The sequence below is a fragment of the Brassica oleracea genome, chromosome C7, assembly GCF_000695525.1.
Source record: "Brassica oleracea var. oleracea cultivar TO1000 chromosome C7, BOL, whole genome shotgun sequence".
Taxonomy (NCBI): domain Eukaryota; kingdom Viridiplantae; phylum Streptophyta; class Magnoliopsida; order Brassicales; family Brassicaceae; genus Brassica; species Brassica oleracea.
This window is the reverse complement of record NC_027754.1, coordinates 44,560,754-44,575,752: the sequence shown is the minus strand read 5'-3', so window position 1 is coordinate 44,575,752 and position 14,999 is coordinate 44,560,754. Positions and strand designations below refer to the sequence as shown.

At 37.7% G+C, this 14,999-nt stretch overlaps 2 protein-coding genes and 1 pseudogene across 2 annotated transcripts; 1 reads left to right on the top strand and 2 right to left on the bottom strand.

The window, feature by feature from the left end:
• Positions 1 to 4,084: 4,084 nt before the first annotated feature.
• Positions 4,085 to 6,356, bottom strand: LOC106301140. Its single transcript, XM_013737468.1, has 3 exons — positions 4,571 to 6,356; positions 4,362 to 4,487; positions 4,085 to 4,276 (listed from the first exon to the last, which is right to left on the bottom strand). Exons 1-3 carry the CDS (start codon positions 5,903 to 5,905, stop codon positions 4,223 to 4,225), a joined length of 1,515 nt encoding a protein of 504 aa, XP_013592922.1. The 5' UTR covers positions 5,906 to 6,356; the 3' UTR covers positions 4,085 to 4,222.
• A 395-nt stretch (positions 6,357 to 6,751) lies between these two features.
• LOC106303414 lies at positions 6,752 to 7,632 on the bottom strand (annotated as a pseudogene).
• A 2,471-nt stretch (positions 7,633 to 10,103) lies between these two features.
• Positions 10,104 to 12,076, top strand: LOC106302133 (expansin-B3-like). The gene is made up of 4 exons (XM_013738655.1): positions 10,104 to 10,365; positions 10,457 to 10,757; positions 11,200 to 11,329; positions 11,595 to 12,076. Exons 1-4 carry the CDS (start codon positions 10,203 to 10,205, stop codon positions 11,796 to 11,798), a joined length of 798 nt encoding a protein of 265 aa, XP_013594109.1. The 5' UTR covers positions 10,104 to 10,202; the 3' UTR covers positions 11,799 to 12,076.
• The last annotated feature ends 2,923 nt before the right edge of the window (positions 12,077 to 14,999 follow it).

Below are 14,999 nucleotides of genomic sequence, written 5' to 3'. Positions count from 1 at the left end.
TTTATTATATCGCAGGAATTTAAATAAAGCAAAATTTTATACCCGTACGAAAAAGATAACACAGATAAGAAGAGAGGATGTGTTATTGAAGAAGAAGGATAGTATGTTTACAAACGAACGCAAACGTTCGTATATATAGAATGAAATTTACTGTGCAAATAGTGCAGCGGACCCCACATCTTTTTATATTTTCAACGAAAGCGGCTCATCTTTTCTTTTGTCTTTCGTAACAAAATTAATGTTTTTGGTACAAATCTTTCTTTATACATTAAAAATGTTGTAAGCAAAACTGGAGTGAACTGTTTCATTTAAAAGCATAGTGCAGTCTGAGATGACGTATATGGGTCCGCATGACACAACCCCCTCATGGCCTCATCTACGAGATCCATTTTTGTAGCTTCAAAAGTTCTAACTGAACGTGCCTATCTCGAAAACAGGTTTTAGAATTTTGAATTTTAAAGATTTTTTAAATATTATTGTAGGTATTAAAGTCCCTAGCTCAAAAGAAAAGAATAAAATGGGAAGTAATTAGACAGTATCGTCACAATAAGTATCGTCAGAATACTAAAAGCACAATATACTTAAAGGTGAGGCTGCCACGTCCTAAAAAAAAATCAGTCAATGAAGAACATTTAAATGGACACATCAGATAGGCCTTCGATTTTTTAAATAATGGAGGGCCCACGTTTTTCGGTCTGGCTGGTCATTAAGTGTGTTTGGTTTGATAATTTACGCCATCTGATTTCGGTACCCTGATTATTAAGTCAACTTGGTTTTGAAAGAAAGTTGGTTATTAAATTAAACTCTGCGTTTTGTCTGAAGCCAAACTCTGTGTTTTGTGTTTTACTAGATTAGGGCTTCATTGTTATCGTTCTTGACTATGCAACTTTTCCGCGTCCGCTAATCTTACTATGCAACTTTTCCGCCTCCGCTAATCTTACTCTGCAACACACAATGGTTTTTCCTATCAACGCTTGGTTTTCCCCATCGTTCAACAGATTCATCTTAATTCCACCAATAAATTTTATTCTCATTTAACCCAATAACGATGCCGACCTATATGTTTCCTTCACGTCAAACCTATACATAAGAGAGGGTTGAGAGTAGGATGAGTCTTCACAACCCGGCTGGATCTTTGTTCGGTGCCCAAGCTTAATAAGGTTCTCATTGGATTGGATTTGCCATTGACGAAGGTCAAGACGAAGCTCCTTAATGATGGTGATGATGATCTCGTGGTCTCTGCTTCTCGGGTGCGGGAAAACCACATTGGCTACTCAGCTTTGCCATGACGAAGAGATCAAAGGTTTTGAAAGTCTTTTTTTTCACTATTTCTCTTGAATTTGTATTTCTGGTTTTTCATTTAGTTTCCATTAATTTGCAGAGAAGTTCGCGTATATCTTCTTCTGCGTCGTTTTAAGTGTTCTACCTTTAGGACCATTGTACAGACTTTACTCCATCACGGCGGTTACGAAGCACCAGAAGGATTCTGAAGCAGTTGATGGCTTAAGGAAGCTGATTGCGGAAGTTAAAGAAGATGGCCCTATATTGTTGTGCTGGATGATGTGTGGCTAGGAGCAGATTCCTTTCTTCAGAAGTTTCAGATTAACATACAGGATTTCAAGATTTTGGTGATTTCTAGGTTTGAGTTTCCGAGTTTTGGTCCCGCTTATCATTTTGAAACCTTTGGGAGAGGTGCTAGGTCTCTTCTCATTGAGCGGGCATCTCCACGTTTTTTTTTTTGCAGGATATCACGTAAGCATGAAAATCTTATACAAAAGGTATAATAACAAACACACTTAGCTGTATCGGCAGATTCGCATCTGCACTATCCAATGTTGTATGAAGAGAAGCAAATCCAAGAGATCCATGATGATGCAGATCCACAACGTCACTATAGTTTTTGCCAAATCTGCACTTAATCCTCCTTAGTCCAATATCATGCCTCACATTTAGACACATAAAAAGAAGGTGGTGCTTCTCTTTCTCTCTGTTTATACACTTGAATATGCAATAGGAGGAATAAAAAATGCCTCTTGGTTTCTATGTTATAAGAAAAGACAGAACCGTGAGCAAGTAGAGGAACAAGATCCACTTATTAGTTGTTGTTCTTCTTTGATGTAGTTGAACACAGTTTTGTATGCTGGAAATGACTTTGACAGCCAGTTTCATATACACAACTTGCAAAGATTGTTCACGATTAGTTGCCACCTTGGATCATGGTAAGCTTTTGCTCTTATTCCCTGCCATTGAACCACTCTTCTGGTTAAAATTGTAGATGTATTTGGCTGTCCACTGAAAGGAATTTATTTTTATTTTGAGGGTTTACTGATTCTCATAACCTTTACAATATCTCTATGTGCTTGATGTTGGTATGTAACAGTGGCATCAAGGCTTTCGATTGCTTAATTTGTCTCTTGATATCGAAATCAACAAAATGGTTGTTAGTTTGTCGCTATAGAAACGGGTGTATGGTCCAAAGTAGTAGCCATGGAAGAAGGGCCGTCTGCTAAATTTTATGCTGCAGTCGTTTCTTTACGTTCGTACAAGACTGGTTTTTTTAATTCCGGTGTTGGTGGCTGAAATAAGAATCTAAAGCCCTTGGATGACATCTGCTACCTACACATTGGTTTGTTTTGGTTGGTTATAGCATATTTGCTAATTACTTCCTACTCTTATTTTTTCATGGCTAACAGATGGTGGATACGATGTACAATTTGAACAAACTCCAGGGAGATTGTCTTTAAGAAAAAAAATTGAAGCTCAAATGCGAGTAGAAACTAGCTGTGGCCGAAAGCAGAATCAATCAAGGTTTGTTAACACAGAACTCCTAGGATTGTATTGGAATCAAGTAGCATTTATTTTGTAAATATGAAATCACTCAGTTGTTGTATATGGTTTTATTGTAGGAAGAAAGATTATCCATGTGTGCTTTGGCGAGATTGATGCAGGAAAATGGGTCTTCGAAGCCAGGGTTACTGAAAATGTCTTATAGGTTGCACTATAGAAATGATCATTGATGGAAAGGTACGTGGTGGTGTTTTGTTTCTAACAGACAAATATCTGTTCAAACGGAAGACTCAAGCTTTCGTAGTAGGCAAGTGTGATTATTGTTCTTTTTCTTTTAATTTCTTTGAGGATATAGTTTCTCCTTAAGCTCATTTTTTCTAGAGCATGTTTGATTTATTAATTGTGAGCAGGTAAAGGCCTACAAAGTGGTATTTTAAGCTGATACAATTGATCCTTCTGATGATGCTAACAAGAAGGTTGATTCAAACAATATGGACACACCCACAGTTGCCGCTGCTGATTACAAATAAAATTCCTGCGCTTGCGCGCCAGTAGCAATGTATGAATTGCACCTGAATTACACTTGTTTAACAAGGTCATTGGGACAGAATCAAGTGACAAACTTATAATTATTCTTATTAGTTATTAACTTATATTTATTATTCTTTTCTTTTGAAAATTTGTATCATGTTTCCATACTAATAAGTTGTAAAAGAGTTTCTTCTGAAAATTTACGTTCGTTAGTCGTATAAACATATTTTGGCAGCTAACAAACGCTCATGAAAGGAGGAAAATGGAATCTAATGGAATTTTCTTAATCTTTTCTTTCGAATATGTTTTGCTACATGTTAAAAAAAGTATTTGACATAAGAACATATTCATATAAATTTTTTATAACCAAATAATAAATTATCGAAAGTTAAAAATGCATGTTGATTGATTTTAACGTTAAAACAAAGTTTGAACTATACATTTATTTAACCATATTTTCATATAAAAATCTCAAGTAAAAGAGAAAAGAATAACATAACTTTAAATAAGAATTAATTTATTTTTTTTAATAAAATTGCTTACCAGTTTCTATGTTTTTTTTATTTTGAAAAGAAAAATTGTGAATTTTAATAATTTCTAATTTGTAGTCACCAAAAAACAACACAAAAGTACAATAATATCTAATAATTTATATAGTAGTATCAGTCTAAGTATAAAATATATAAACTCAAATATAAATTCTAAACTAACCTAAATTTAATTAAAATATATTGGAAAAAACCCGGGCTACGCCCGGGAAAATCTCTAGTAGTAATAAGTAATAACAAATGCAAATGTAATAGCGGATTTACAGTGAGAAGAACTGTAAAGTGCGAGACCAAAGCCTTTTTTTACACAAAACACATAACATTTAGAGTGTATCTTCGCTTGCTTGTTTCCTACGTTACAACTCCACTCGGTAGAAACGAACCAGTTTCATGCTCTGCACTCTTTCCTCCTGCATCCCACATTTAATTCTTTCCATTAACAACCAGTGTAATTACCAAAATGGATATATTGTGTAATAATAGTAATATTATTACCTGACCCTTGACCGATTCTTTATCCTGCTGTGGAAAATGGAAACCTGTTGAACAATTCTCTAACTTTTCCGGATTTTTCACCCATGCTTTTCTACCTTCACTCACTTTCACCCCGAACCTCCATGTCTACCACATTCGCATACAATCATACGTATGTTAGGTTTATACTACTTGTTAAGAACTTTGAGTGAGTGAAATCACATACATACCTGAGAAAGCGGAAACGTGTCTCTCTCAATCTCACCTCCTTCAATGTTTATTCCAGTGCCTTGACATTCTGGACAGAACACTGAGAATATTTGCCAGCTAACATTGCTTACCAACCCATTCATGTTCGCACCACTCTGCTTTGCGCATCTCTTTTTCCCTTTTCCACACACAATCTTGCTCCCAAGTATCTCACTCTCACAAAAAAGAAACCAGTGCACGACACAAGACACGTGAAACAGGTGGAACGCACCGAGGAGGTTTCTGCTACCACACGCAAGTTTCCCTGTCTTCGTGTTTAGTATTGCTGCTGCATCTTTCCCAGGAAGCATCTTTTGCTTACAGACATCGCATATCCTCTCGGAATTTATCCTCTGTTGCTTCCTAAGCTCCCGTCTTACCTTTCTGTTCTTGATGATCCTTTTGTCCACGACACTATCATCATAATTAGCTATTAGAGCTCTTGAAGAGACCTCCTCAGAAGAGTCGTACTGACTACACAGAGAATCACTAGTGTCTTCCGGATCCGAAAAAGACTTCTTCCTCTTCCTGCCATTATTGTCTTCACCTTTCCCTGATTCAGCTGGACTAGATGTGAGAAGACGGCTCGGCTCGTCGAGAAAACCAAGCCTACCCAAATTATAGAAATAGGAGAACGTGACAATAGCAAAGTCATGCTCCGGGACACTAGCCTTCTCCTCATCCGAAGGACACTCCTCTCCTAACCACTCGCACCATAGCTTATCTATCCAAGTCGAACGCCCTTTCGCCTCAAACAACCTAGCAGCTATGCGTCCAAAGCCTATAAACTTAGCTTCCAGATCAACAGTTCTCTCCTTAATCAACAAACCAGAGATCAACAGATTATCTCCACAGCGACCAATCTCATCACTAGGTTGATTATTATCTCCATTTTGCCCTCTGTTTTCATCATACACAACAATAGCAAACCTTTCATCATCACACCAATCCAGCAAAGGACAAGCAACACCTTCACCACCAGAGATTTGAGCTTTCTTCTCCTCTTCTTCTCCCTTTGAACAATCGAAGAAAAGCACACCGTCATTAAAAGGCCATGGATTTTCACCGAGGAGCGTGATCTTAGCACACGACAACCTCTCCCTGTGAAGGCTCCCGTTCAAGTGTCCGTGCAAAACGGCGTCGCTGTAGCAGGGAGCGAGACACAGAGTGCAGAAGAAGACGAAACGCTTCCCGTCTTCGCGAATCTCAACGTAGGTGTGACCTTGCGACCTCAAGTTCCTCAGAGTAGTTCTCGCTAACTGCTCTTTCAAGCTAATAGCAGGCTTATGTAAACCTAACTCTCTACTCTCAGCCATTCAATTATAACTTTAAAACCCTAAGGAATCAGAATTCTATTGGATCTCGAAAATTCAGATGCAAAAAAAAAGATAAAACAGATCACGGAGGTACGGAATCAACAGAAGATAGTTATACGTATTCGAGGCGTGATCGGAGAAGGAGTTCTGGGGGATTGTTTCATTCGTACGACGGAGATAAGGTCAACGCGAGCAACTGAGCGATGAAGATGGAGAGAAGAAGATCGCGAGTCCATCGCCAACATTTTTCCCGCGAATTTCGCGAAGAAGAAAAGAAAACTTTCGGAGGATTCAGAATTGACGGAGAATTTGAGAAGAAACGACGAGAGAAAGTGTTTTTCAGGAGCGATGGTTGAAGAAAAGAAGGAGTTAACCGAAATCGAAGGAAAGCTTCTTTGTCCCCTAGTCGTTGAAGAGAAAACTATTTAACCGTTGGATTTTGATGGTTGAGTGATGAACGGTTAAGATGTGCTCTTAAGTTTTATAAATAGTTATGGAGATTCGAATTTTTTTTAATAAGAGATTCTCCGATCCCGATGAGTCGCGGGATACTGGATAAACTTCAACACTTAATTAAAAAGTAAATGAACTAATTCCTCTATTTTAATCTCGATTGATTAGTATTTTTTATTTTCCTTGCGAAATGGGCTCGAACTAGGTTTTAAAATGGGCTGAACATGTTTCAGACCCAAACAGAGAAGAGCCCAAAGTACTTCAAATAGTTGAAATAATCTTTTTTTTTTTTTTTTTTTTTTGTCTAAATGTTAAGATTTATACCATTTTCTGAATTTTACAAAGTTGTGGAAACCACTTATTACATAGAGAGCATAAAGAGAAAATGCAACATTAACTAAAGGGAGAAATGAACCAAAAATATAACTCAAGCAGGGACGGCGAGGACGCAGACACCGAGGGAAGAGACAAGAGCCTGTCTTTCAGAGCACGATCGACCACCTTGAAGAAAACCGGTTGAGACATTGAAGCGCCTTGGAAGATACGAGCATTTCTTTCGCGCCATAGATGGTAGATGATTACTTGGTTGATGAGCTTCAAGACAGTGACCGCCAGGGAAGCATGAGGACCCTGAAGATGCGCGCATAGATCAACAACAGATGATAAAGCAGCTGGAGGAGCTGCTAAGTGCCTGCCACAAAAATGAGACCAAACAGCAACTGCAAAATAGCACTCAAAAAAGAGATGGCTGTGGGATTCATCAGCATTAGAACAAAGAACACAAACCAGCTGAACAGCCAGGCCCCAAGAAATCAGACGATCTCTAGTTGGAAGTCTCCCCAAATATGAGGTCCAAGCAATGAAGGAACATCGAGGTATCCCCTCTCTGATCCAAACAACAGAGTGCCACGGGACTAACGGGGATGGAATGCGTAACCGCCCCCACGTCACCCTAGATATAAACGACTTACCAAACCCACCAGTGTGTTGCTTCCACAAGTAAACATCGTTCCCATTTGAGTCACTTGGTACAGGCGTTGTAGAGAGAATAATTTGGAGTGTCACAACCTTGCTGGAGGTAGATTCCGGCCGTTGCAGACTGCTTGTGACACAGTTGCATTAAGAGGAATCCGTAGGGATCTAGGCCCCAAGGTTTCGAACATTAAGTACAAAGGACCCAACTCAGTCCAATAGTCATACCAAAACAAAGCTGTAGTACCATCCCTAATGCTGCAGCGGAGATAGGACTGAAGCACCTGCCTCAACTCAAGCATACTCCTCACAGTCTTCGAGAATCTCTGCGAATCATTTATCAGCCAAATACTTCTGCCACCGAATCTGTTATTGTTGAGCCAGGGGACCCAAAGAGAGCCTGAGCATGAGAAGAACTGCCATAATCTTTTCAACCTGAAAACCATCTCAAACTCCTCCAATTTTCTCAAGCCAAGGCCCCCCTCTTTCTTCGGTTTACAGATGTCACTCCATGAATCTCCCTCTTTATGCTGCTGACAAAAAAATAATCTTTCATTATGCTGCTGACAACAAATATTCTTCATTGTGATTATTTCTGTAAGATACGTAACATGAATCTCCCTCTTTGTAAGCTAAAAGAAACGCTTACAGAGCATACTCGTCAGTTGATACTGAACTCGTTCGAAAATTTTCAGGTATGACGTATGAACCATGTTTTGGTTTATTACTAACTTTTCCATTACGTTGTTTGACAACTTAAAATTAAATTTTCATTATCCCTTTCGTGAACTAGAGCTCTATGTTGATCAATAAGTATAACACGTTTTCACAGCAAGTAAACTTTAGAAATGGGAGGTAAAGATGAAATTAAGGAACAAATATATAGACATATAGTACTTGTCGATGTTGATGCTGCATAACGAGTTGTAGTCACCTTTTAAATTGATCACATTTCGAAAGTTGAAACTACGTTTTATTGGCAGTAAGTTTATAATTTCGAAAGTCTTGTATTTATTGCATAAATGGGAACTTGTGCAAAAGTCAAACCTCGACTTGGGCAAGTGTAAACGAGAAGAAGGGTGAGAGAGTTTGGTTGGCGGAAAGAAGAATGATCTGATTCTAATATGAACTGTATAAATTCCATTTTGACCCAAAAAAAGAACTTTATAAGATTCCAATGTCTTTAAAATCACCTAATCAATTATTCATTTATTTCACGTGAAACATGATCATACACATTTGACTTTACCGCCATTCGATATTACCCTCTTTCCACACATCCTATTTCGTCCACCTAACAATAATCTAAAACTACGATTACGGAACGTTGATAAAGTACACAATGCTAACTTTAATAAGTCTTCTGTAATATGTAATGATTTTTTATGCATGTAGTGAAATCTAGAAGTGGAAGTTTTGAGTACATACACCAAACAAATAAGTCACGTCTATATATATATATTGGCTTTAACACTTTAAATACCACCATGTCCTCTCTGTATAATCATCATATTTTAAACTAAACCAACCGTAATTGACGCTAGATATCTCCTTTACACATTTTTTCCCATAGCTTTGAGAAAGTAACGTCACACTACTGTCGGGCCGTATAATACAAAGTAGAAAATGAGTCATCTCAGTTAGATAAAAAAAAAGGTTGGTCATGTTCTTTTGTTTATAAAAATAAAACAAATCGTGGATCCACTTTCTAAACAAGATTTGGGAGTGAGTGAGTGACTGACCAGCCATAGTTATTATCTATTGCCCTACCAACGCCAATAATAACAAAACATGAACCCAATGTCATTAGTAAGCTAAAGGTAGTTGTTCGTTATAGCATACGAATTAGCGCAATAACCGTTACCTCAAACTCAAAATTATTAGTTTATATTTTCACAATGCAATGATTTAAGCGTTGTGCACACGAAATTGGCCATCAAGTTTCCCTTGTGTAATTTATAGTAGTATAAGATATCGATCCAGTCCTCCATTCAAGTACACCCAACCATTAATATATACACTAAATTTGTTATAAGTTGACTTTGGTCCCTCCACAATCTTTGTTATATGGAAAAATCAGCCTATATCCCTTTTGAATCCAGAATGCTTTCGAATAGAAAAGATAAAAAGTTGATCAACATACTCTCGTATAAATAGAGCGGATAAGTCGCCCGAAGAAGCTTTCACACACAACATACAATACTGCAAAAGTAAAAAGATTAATTTTAGCAAGTTAACTTTCAGTTGCTTTCTTGTTTTACCGATTTAATAATCCTTTTAAATATCATCGAGTTTCACTTTGAATAAAAATATCTTATTTCAGATATCTCACCATCAACAGATTAGTAAACAGTGGTATATATTCAAAGTTGTAGTGAAAAAAAAAATTGTATATATCTATCTAAAATGCCAATATATGTAATGAAACATTTATCTAAAGATATAGGAAGAGATAGAGAAAGATAAGAAGAGATTGGGCAAAGGGCAAGTCAGTGTCTTAACGGATTCCTCATCTCCTCCACAGAATCTGCGGGAGATTTCAACGGTCGAATCTTTTAAATTTACTGAAACACCCTTGTCGGTCCCCTGACAATGACACGCTGGATCGTGCGAAATCGACGCCTTAACTGCCGGTAGGTCCATCCATAGTGGCATATCACCGTAAACAAGAGCAACGGAATAGGGACTAAACCGTCATAAACTCTAAACAAAAAGAGAAACTACAGAAAAGCAGTTTGGTTCCTTTTTTCCCTCTATATAACAAACAACAACACTGACATATCAATTGCTCATAACTCAGACACTCTCTCTCTCACTCACTGTCGTCAAAGTAGCCTCTTTCCGGCAACAGAGGTGATATCTCCGGAGAAAAATGCAGCTCCCTCCGGCCATCATCTTAGCCACACTCTGCATTGTCCTGCAGCTTCTGAATATCTCCTCCGCCTCGGTGATTCTCAATCGCCACGTGTCAAACGCTCACTGGCTTCCGGCCGTGGCCACATGGTACGGAAGCGCCAACGGCGACGGAAGCGATGGTAATTTCCAACACATAACTAAACCTCATGACTTCACATTCTAGCTAGCGAGTCTTTTCATTACAAACCGGAATTGTGTCTTAATGTGCAGGAGGAGCGTGTGGGTACGGTACTTTGGTGGACGTGAAGCCGTTCCATGCGAGAGTTGGAGCTGTGAACCCTATTCTCTTCAAAAACGGTGAAGGCTGTGGAGCTTGTTACAAGGTTCGGTGCTTGGACAGGAGTATCTGTTCCCGGAGAGCCGTCACTGTCATCGTCACTGACGAGTGCCCCGGCTGCTCCAAAACCAACACTCACTTTGATCTCAGTGGTGCAGCCTTTGGTCGTTTGGCTATCACCGGAGAGTCTGGTCCCCTCCGCAACCGTGGTCTCATCCCCGTAATTTACCGGAGGTAAATATTTATTTATTAGTTTTCTCTTTTCAGTAACTAATTCGTGACAGTGCACGATCGAATTAAATAAATATAAATTATACTATATACTACTCTCCCGGTTAGTTAGACTTACATGTTCAAGAGAAAAATTTTGTTTCTAAAAAATTTATTGTTTTACATTTTTAATGCATGTTTTATTAATTAATTGCAAACTTCAAAAATCTTAATTGCACTAATTGATTTTTTCTTGGTTTAAAATTGTGGAAAGAATGATAAACACAAAAAGTTACGCAAGAATATTGATATTTTAAGAAGAGAGAGACTAGTTTTTTGTTCTTAATGGTAAGAAGGTAAGCAGAGTCTTAAAAACTAGATTTTATTGTAATCGGTCCCTCACGTTTTTGACCGTTGACCATCTCGTCTTTCTCACTGCTCTTTTTTTTTTGTTAATTAAAAAAAGGACGGCATGCAAATATAGACGGAAGAACATAGCGTTCCATGTGAACGAAGGATCAACTGATTTCTGGTTGTCTCTACTGGTCGAGTTCGAAGAAGGAGAAGGCGACATTGGCTCCATGCATATTCGCCAAGTACTTCTCTTTTACCTCTTTAGACTTTACTTTCCTTTTTTTTCCTTACCACAAAGTCACTAACTGAGTCACTTCCACTTCAAAGTCTACTTTTACTTTGTAATACTAAATGAAAAGTAGGAAAAGACTTAGCGGAGTGGGCACAATCATGGTTTTTTATTGACCAACTAGAAAGGCGCATACACACACCGCTGAAATCGAATAAAGTAATAATAAAATAGACAAAAGTGTAAAGATGGGTTTGTTTGTTTGTTTAATGGTGCAGGCAGGAGCGAGGGAATGGTTAGAGATGAAGCATGTATGGGGAGCCAACTGGTGCATTATAGGAGGGCCACTCAAAGGACCATTCTCCATCAAGATCACCACTTTGTCCGCCGGTAGAACACTGTCGGCCACCGACGTCGTTCCCAGAAACTGGGTTCCTAAAGCAACTTACACTTCTCGCCTTAACTTCTCCCCCGTCCTCTGAAAGACCAATATATTCTTACTACTATTTATGTGATCTTTTTTTTTGGAAGAGAGAAATAGAGAGTGACTGCTGGCCGTAGGATGGCAAGTGTAAGAAAGTCCATCTGAATCCAACGGCTCTTGCGTTCTCTCCTCTTCCTTCTTGTTTTGTGGATTTGTGTGTGTGTGATGGTGAGTGTGTAGGAGCCAATGTAGCCATCTCCAAAGGGGAGATAGAGCTTGGAGTAGATTTTGGTGGTGTCATGTCCTCTTTTTCTATCTAATTATTGTCATTTCCTACTTCTGTTATGGGACATTACATAATATATCATATGAATGTTTGTCACTTTCTCTTCCTATTGTGGGACACTACACAATGAAAATTGAAACACTACATAAACAGAGTAGATCTCTTCTTATTTCTCGTATCCAAACCCAAGAAGAGTATATACAAATATTCTATCTGTTAGGTTTGTTCCAAGAACTGCGTCTTTGAGATTGTCGTCAACTGCTTTTAATAGTTCAAAACTACCAATGTTTCATTTCAAAACACATGTAGATGATCGTTAAAATAAAATATAGAAAAGCTTAAGATATGTAACTAAATAAAGCACGAAGCCATCAAAATCTATAAGACAAGTTGAAATAAAATTTTGGGGAAAAAACCTATAGCTTTACGTGTGTTTTAATATTCGCATAGGCTCTATAAATTCAATAGCAAATGGAATATAACCCGCGTTCGGGTCTTAGGCTAGTACTATCCTTAAACCCAAAGTGGAAGCTCAAAAAGTGTTGACAATACTTGAGAAGCTCGCTAGGTATCACCCGAAGAGGAACCTCACAACGTGTTGACAAAACGTCTGCCTCTTGCGGAAGATCACAAAGTGATTTAGACCTTGAAAATGATTGCGATTGGGAAAGACCTCGATGTAGGCGGTTGAGACGTCAAACTTGGAAATGATTGCGCTTACAAATAAGTGGTCTCCAGCTGCTTGGTCACACTCCTTGGCAGGTTCTTGTTGGAGCACTAGTGTGTATTGTGATTACTTGCTTTAGTTGCCAAGGCAATATGGGCTCAGCCTGATGTCTCATTTACAATAGAAAAAATATAGCTCTGATGGGCCCATTCCTTTTCCCCCGCGTATTGTTAATTTGTGTGCTTGTGTATGTGATGAGTTTGCGAGGGTACGTAGGAGTCACTGTTAGGCATCGCCAAAGGGAAGATGCCGCTAGAAGTAGCATTTTGTGGTTTCATGGCTTTTCTTTTTCTTTCTAACACTTGCCACTTTCTCCTATTATGGGACACTAGAGTAATAATTCAGGGTCTGGTTAACATTGCTATGGGCTCTAGGGCAAAAAAAAAAAAAATTATCCTCTAAGATTTGTATTCAGATAATGTTTGAAATATTTTTAAAATTTAATCAGTAATATTTTGTATATTTTGTGATGAAAATAAAACTATATGTATATCAAATATTTTGGGGCCATTTTCAGTTTTATTTATTATATTTATAATTTTTTAATATAAAAATGTAGATTTTTTTTAAAAAATTGGACCCCTTAACTATTAATATACGGAGAGACACGGGCTTGGATCCAGGGCGGTTGTCCCCCTCCTCAGCCGTCCCTCTGTAATATTTGGTGGCTTCATGTCTTCTTCTTTTTCTATTGAACTTATTGCAAATACATTCGCAATAATAGTTTTGAAATACCTTTATCTATCTATATGTTTATTATGATCTTTATTATGACTTTCTGTTTACTAATCTTTGTGAACTTTGTTATGTCTTTCTGAAATAATGACCAAGACTTAACTTCTGTTTGATCAATTTGAATTCGTTATTAATTTTTTCATGCATCAGTGGCTCAGATTTGTTGTTAAAGCTGTGTACTCTCTTTAGCTTTAAATTGTTTCAAGCTTGGGAATAACTTAGAACTAAGCTAGGAACCAAATTTTCTTTAAAAAAAATTGCGGGTTCTTAGGCTCAAATTTGCTTGCAAGTAGACTAGATACAAGTCAATTGTATCAAATTTCATCCTCAATAATGATATTTTCATATTTAGAAGAAAAAAAAATCCAGTGGCTCAGCAATTATGTCGTCGATCTAGAAGTAAATGTGTTGAGATTGAACCTTTGATTAAATACAGCAGAGAAGATATGTCAAGAAGGTGACAAAGAAATTGGCACAAGAAGAATCTTAGAGGTTCTTGTCAAGAAGGAGAATGGGATCAAGTCCCTAAATGAAGTTGGGTATTTAAATCAAAGGATTCAAGAGGGAGTGTTGAGATTGAACCTTTGATTAAATACTACAGAAGAAGAATGAAGAAGAAGAAGAAGAAGAAGCTTGGAACGCAAGAAATGGAGGAAGAAGAAGAAGAAGAAGAAGAAGCGTGAAGAGCAAAAAAGGAAGAAGAACAAGAAGTCAAGGAAGAAAACTTGGTTGTGTAACTAGAAGTTACACAACAAGAAGAATAAGATAACTAGTTAGTTGCTAAGCTAACTAAGTTAAGTTGAAGTTGTTAGAATAAGATAAGTTTGCGTGTAGAATTAGTCCATGGCCTAATATAGAGGCATGGACAAGTGGGAGTAGGTAAAGATATAAGTGTAAGGGAGAGTAAGTGGAGTTAGTAGAGAAATCTACTATAAGTATGTATGGTTGTGTTTGAAGAAGAATTAATGAAAAAGAGTTAAAAGATGTAGACATTCAAAGTGTTCTCTCTTCTCTCTATACAAACAAAAAAGAAACGTTAGAGAGTAAAGAGAGAGTGTGAGCTTGTGTTATGATTATACACAAGTGAGAACAAAGAGTGAGTGAGTGAGTGAGTGTGCTTTTGGATGATGAAACACAAGTAACAAATAGAGTGAACAAAACAGAGAGAAGCTGGCCGTGAGTGATGAAGAGTGAGATAGGCCAAGCCAGAGAAGAGCAGAATGACAACAAAATGACACAATAATATTGGCGTAAGATCATGCAGTGCCAAGGAGTAGCTGCTTGCAATCATCCGGAAGGAAAGAGATGAAAAGTGGCCAAAGTTCTTGCATGCATTCTAGAGCATGGTCTTCTAAATTTTATAAAAATTCCCATGTCTATCTATATGTTTATGTTCCTTATCATGACAACCCTGACCAACACAAGTTTTCATTAGCCTTGGTTTTTTTTTTTCTTTTAACAGTCTCCATTAGCCTTGTTGGACTCTATATGTTCTTTTTTTTTCTCATAGA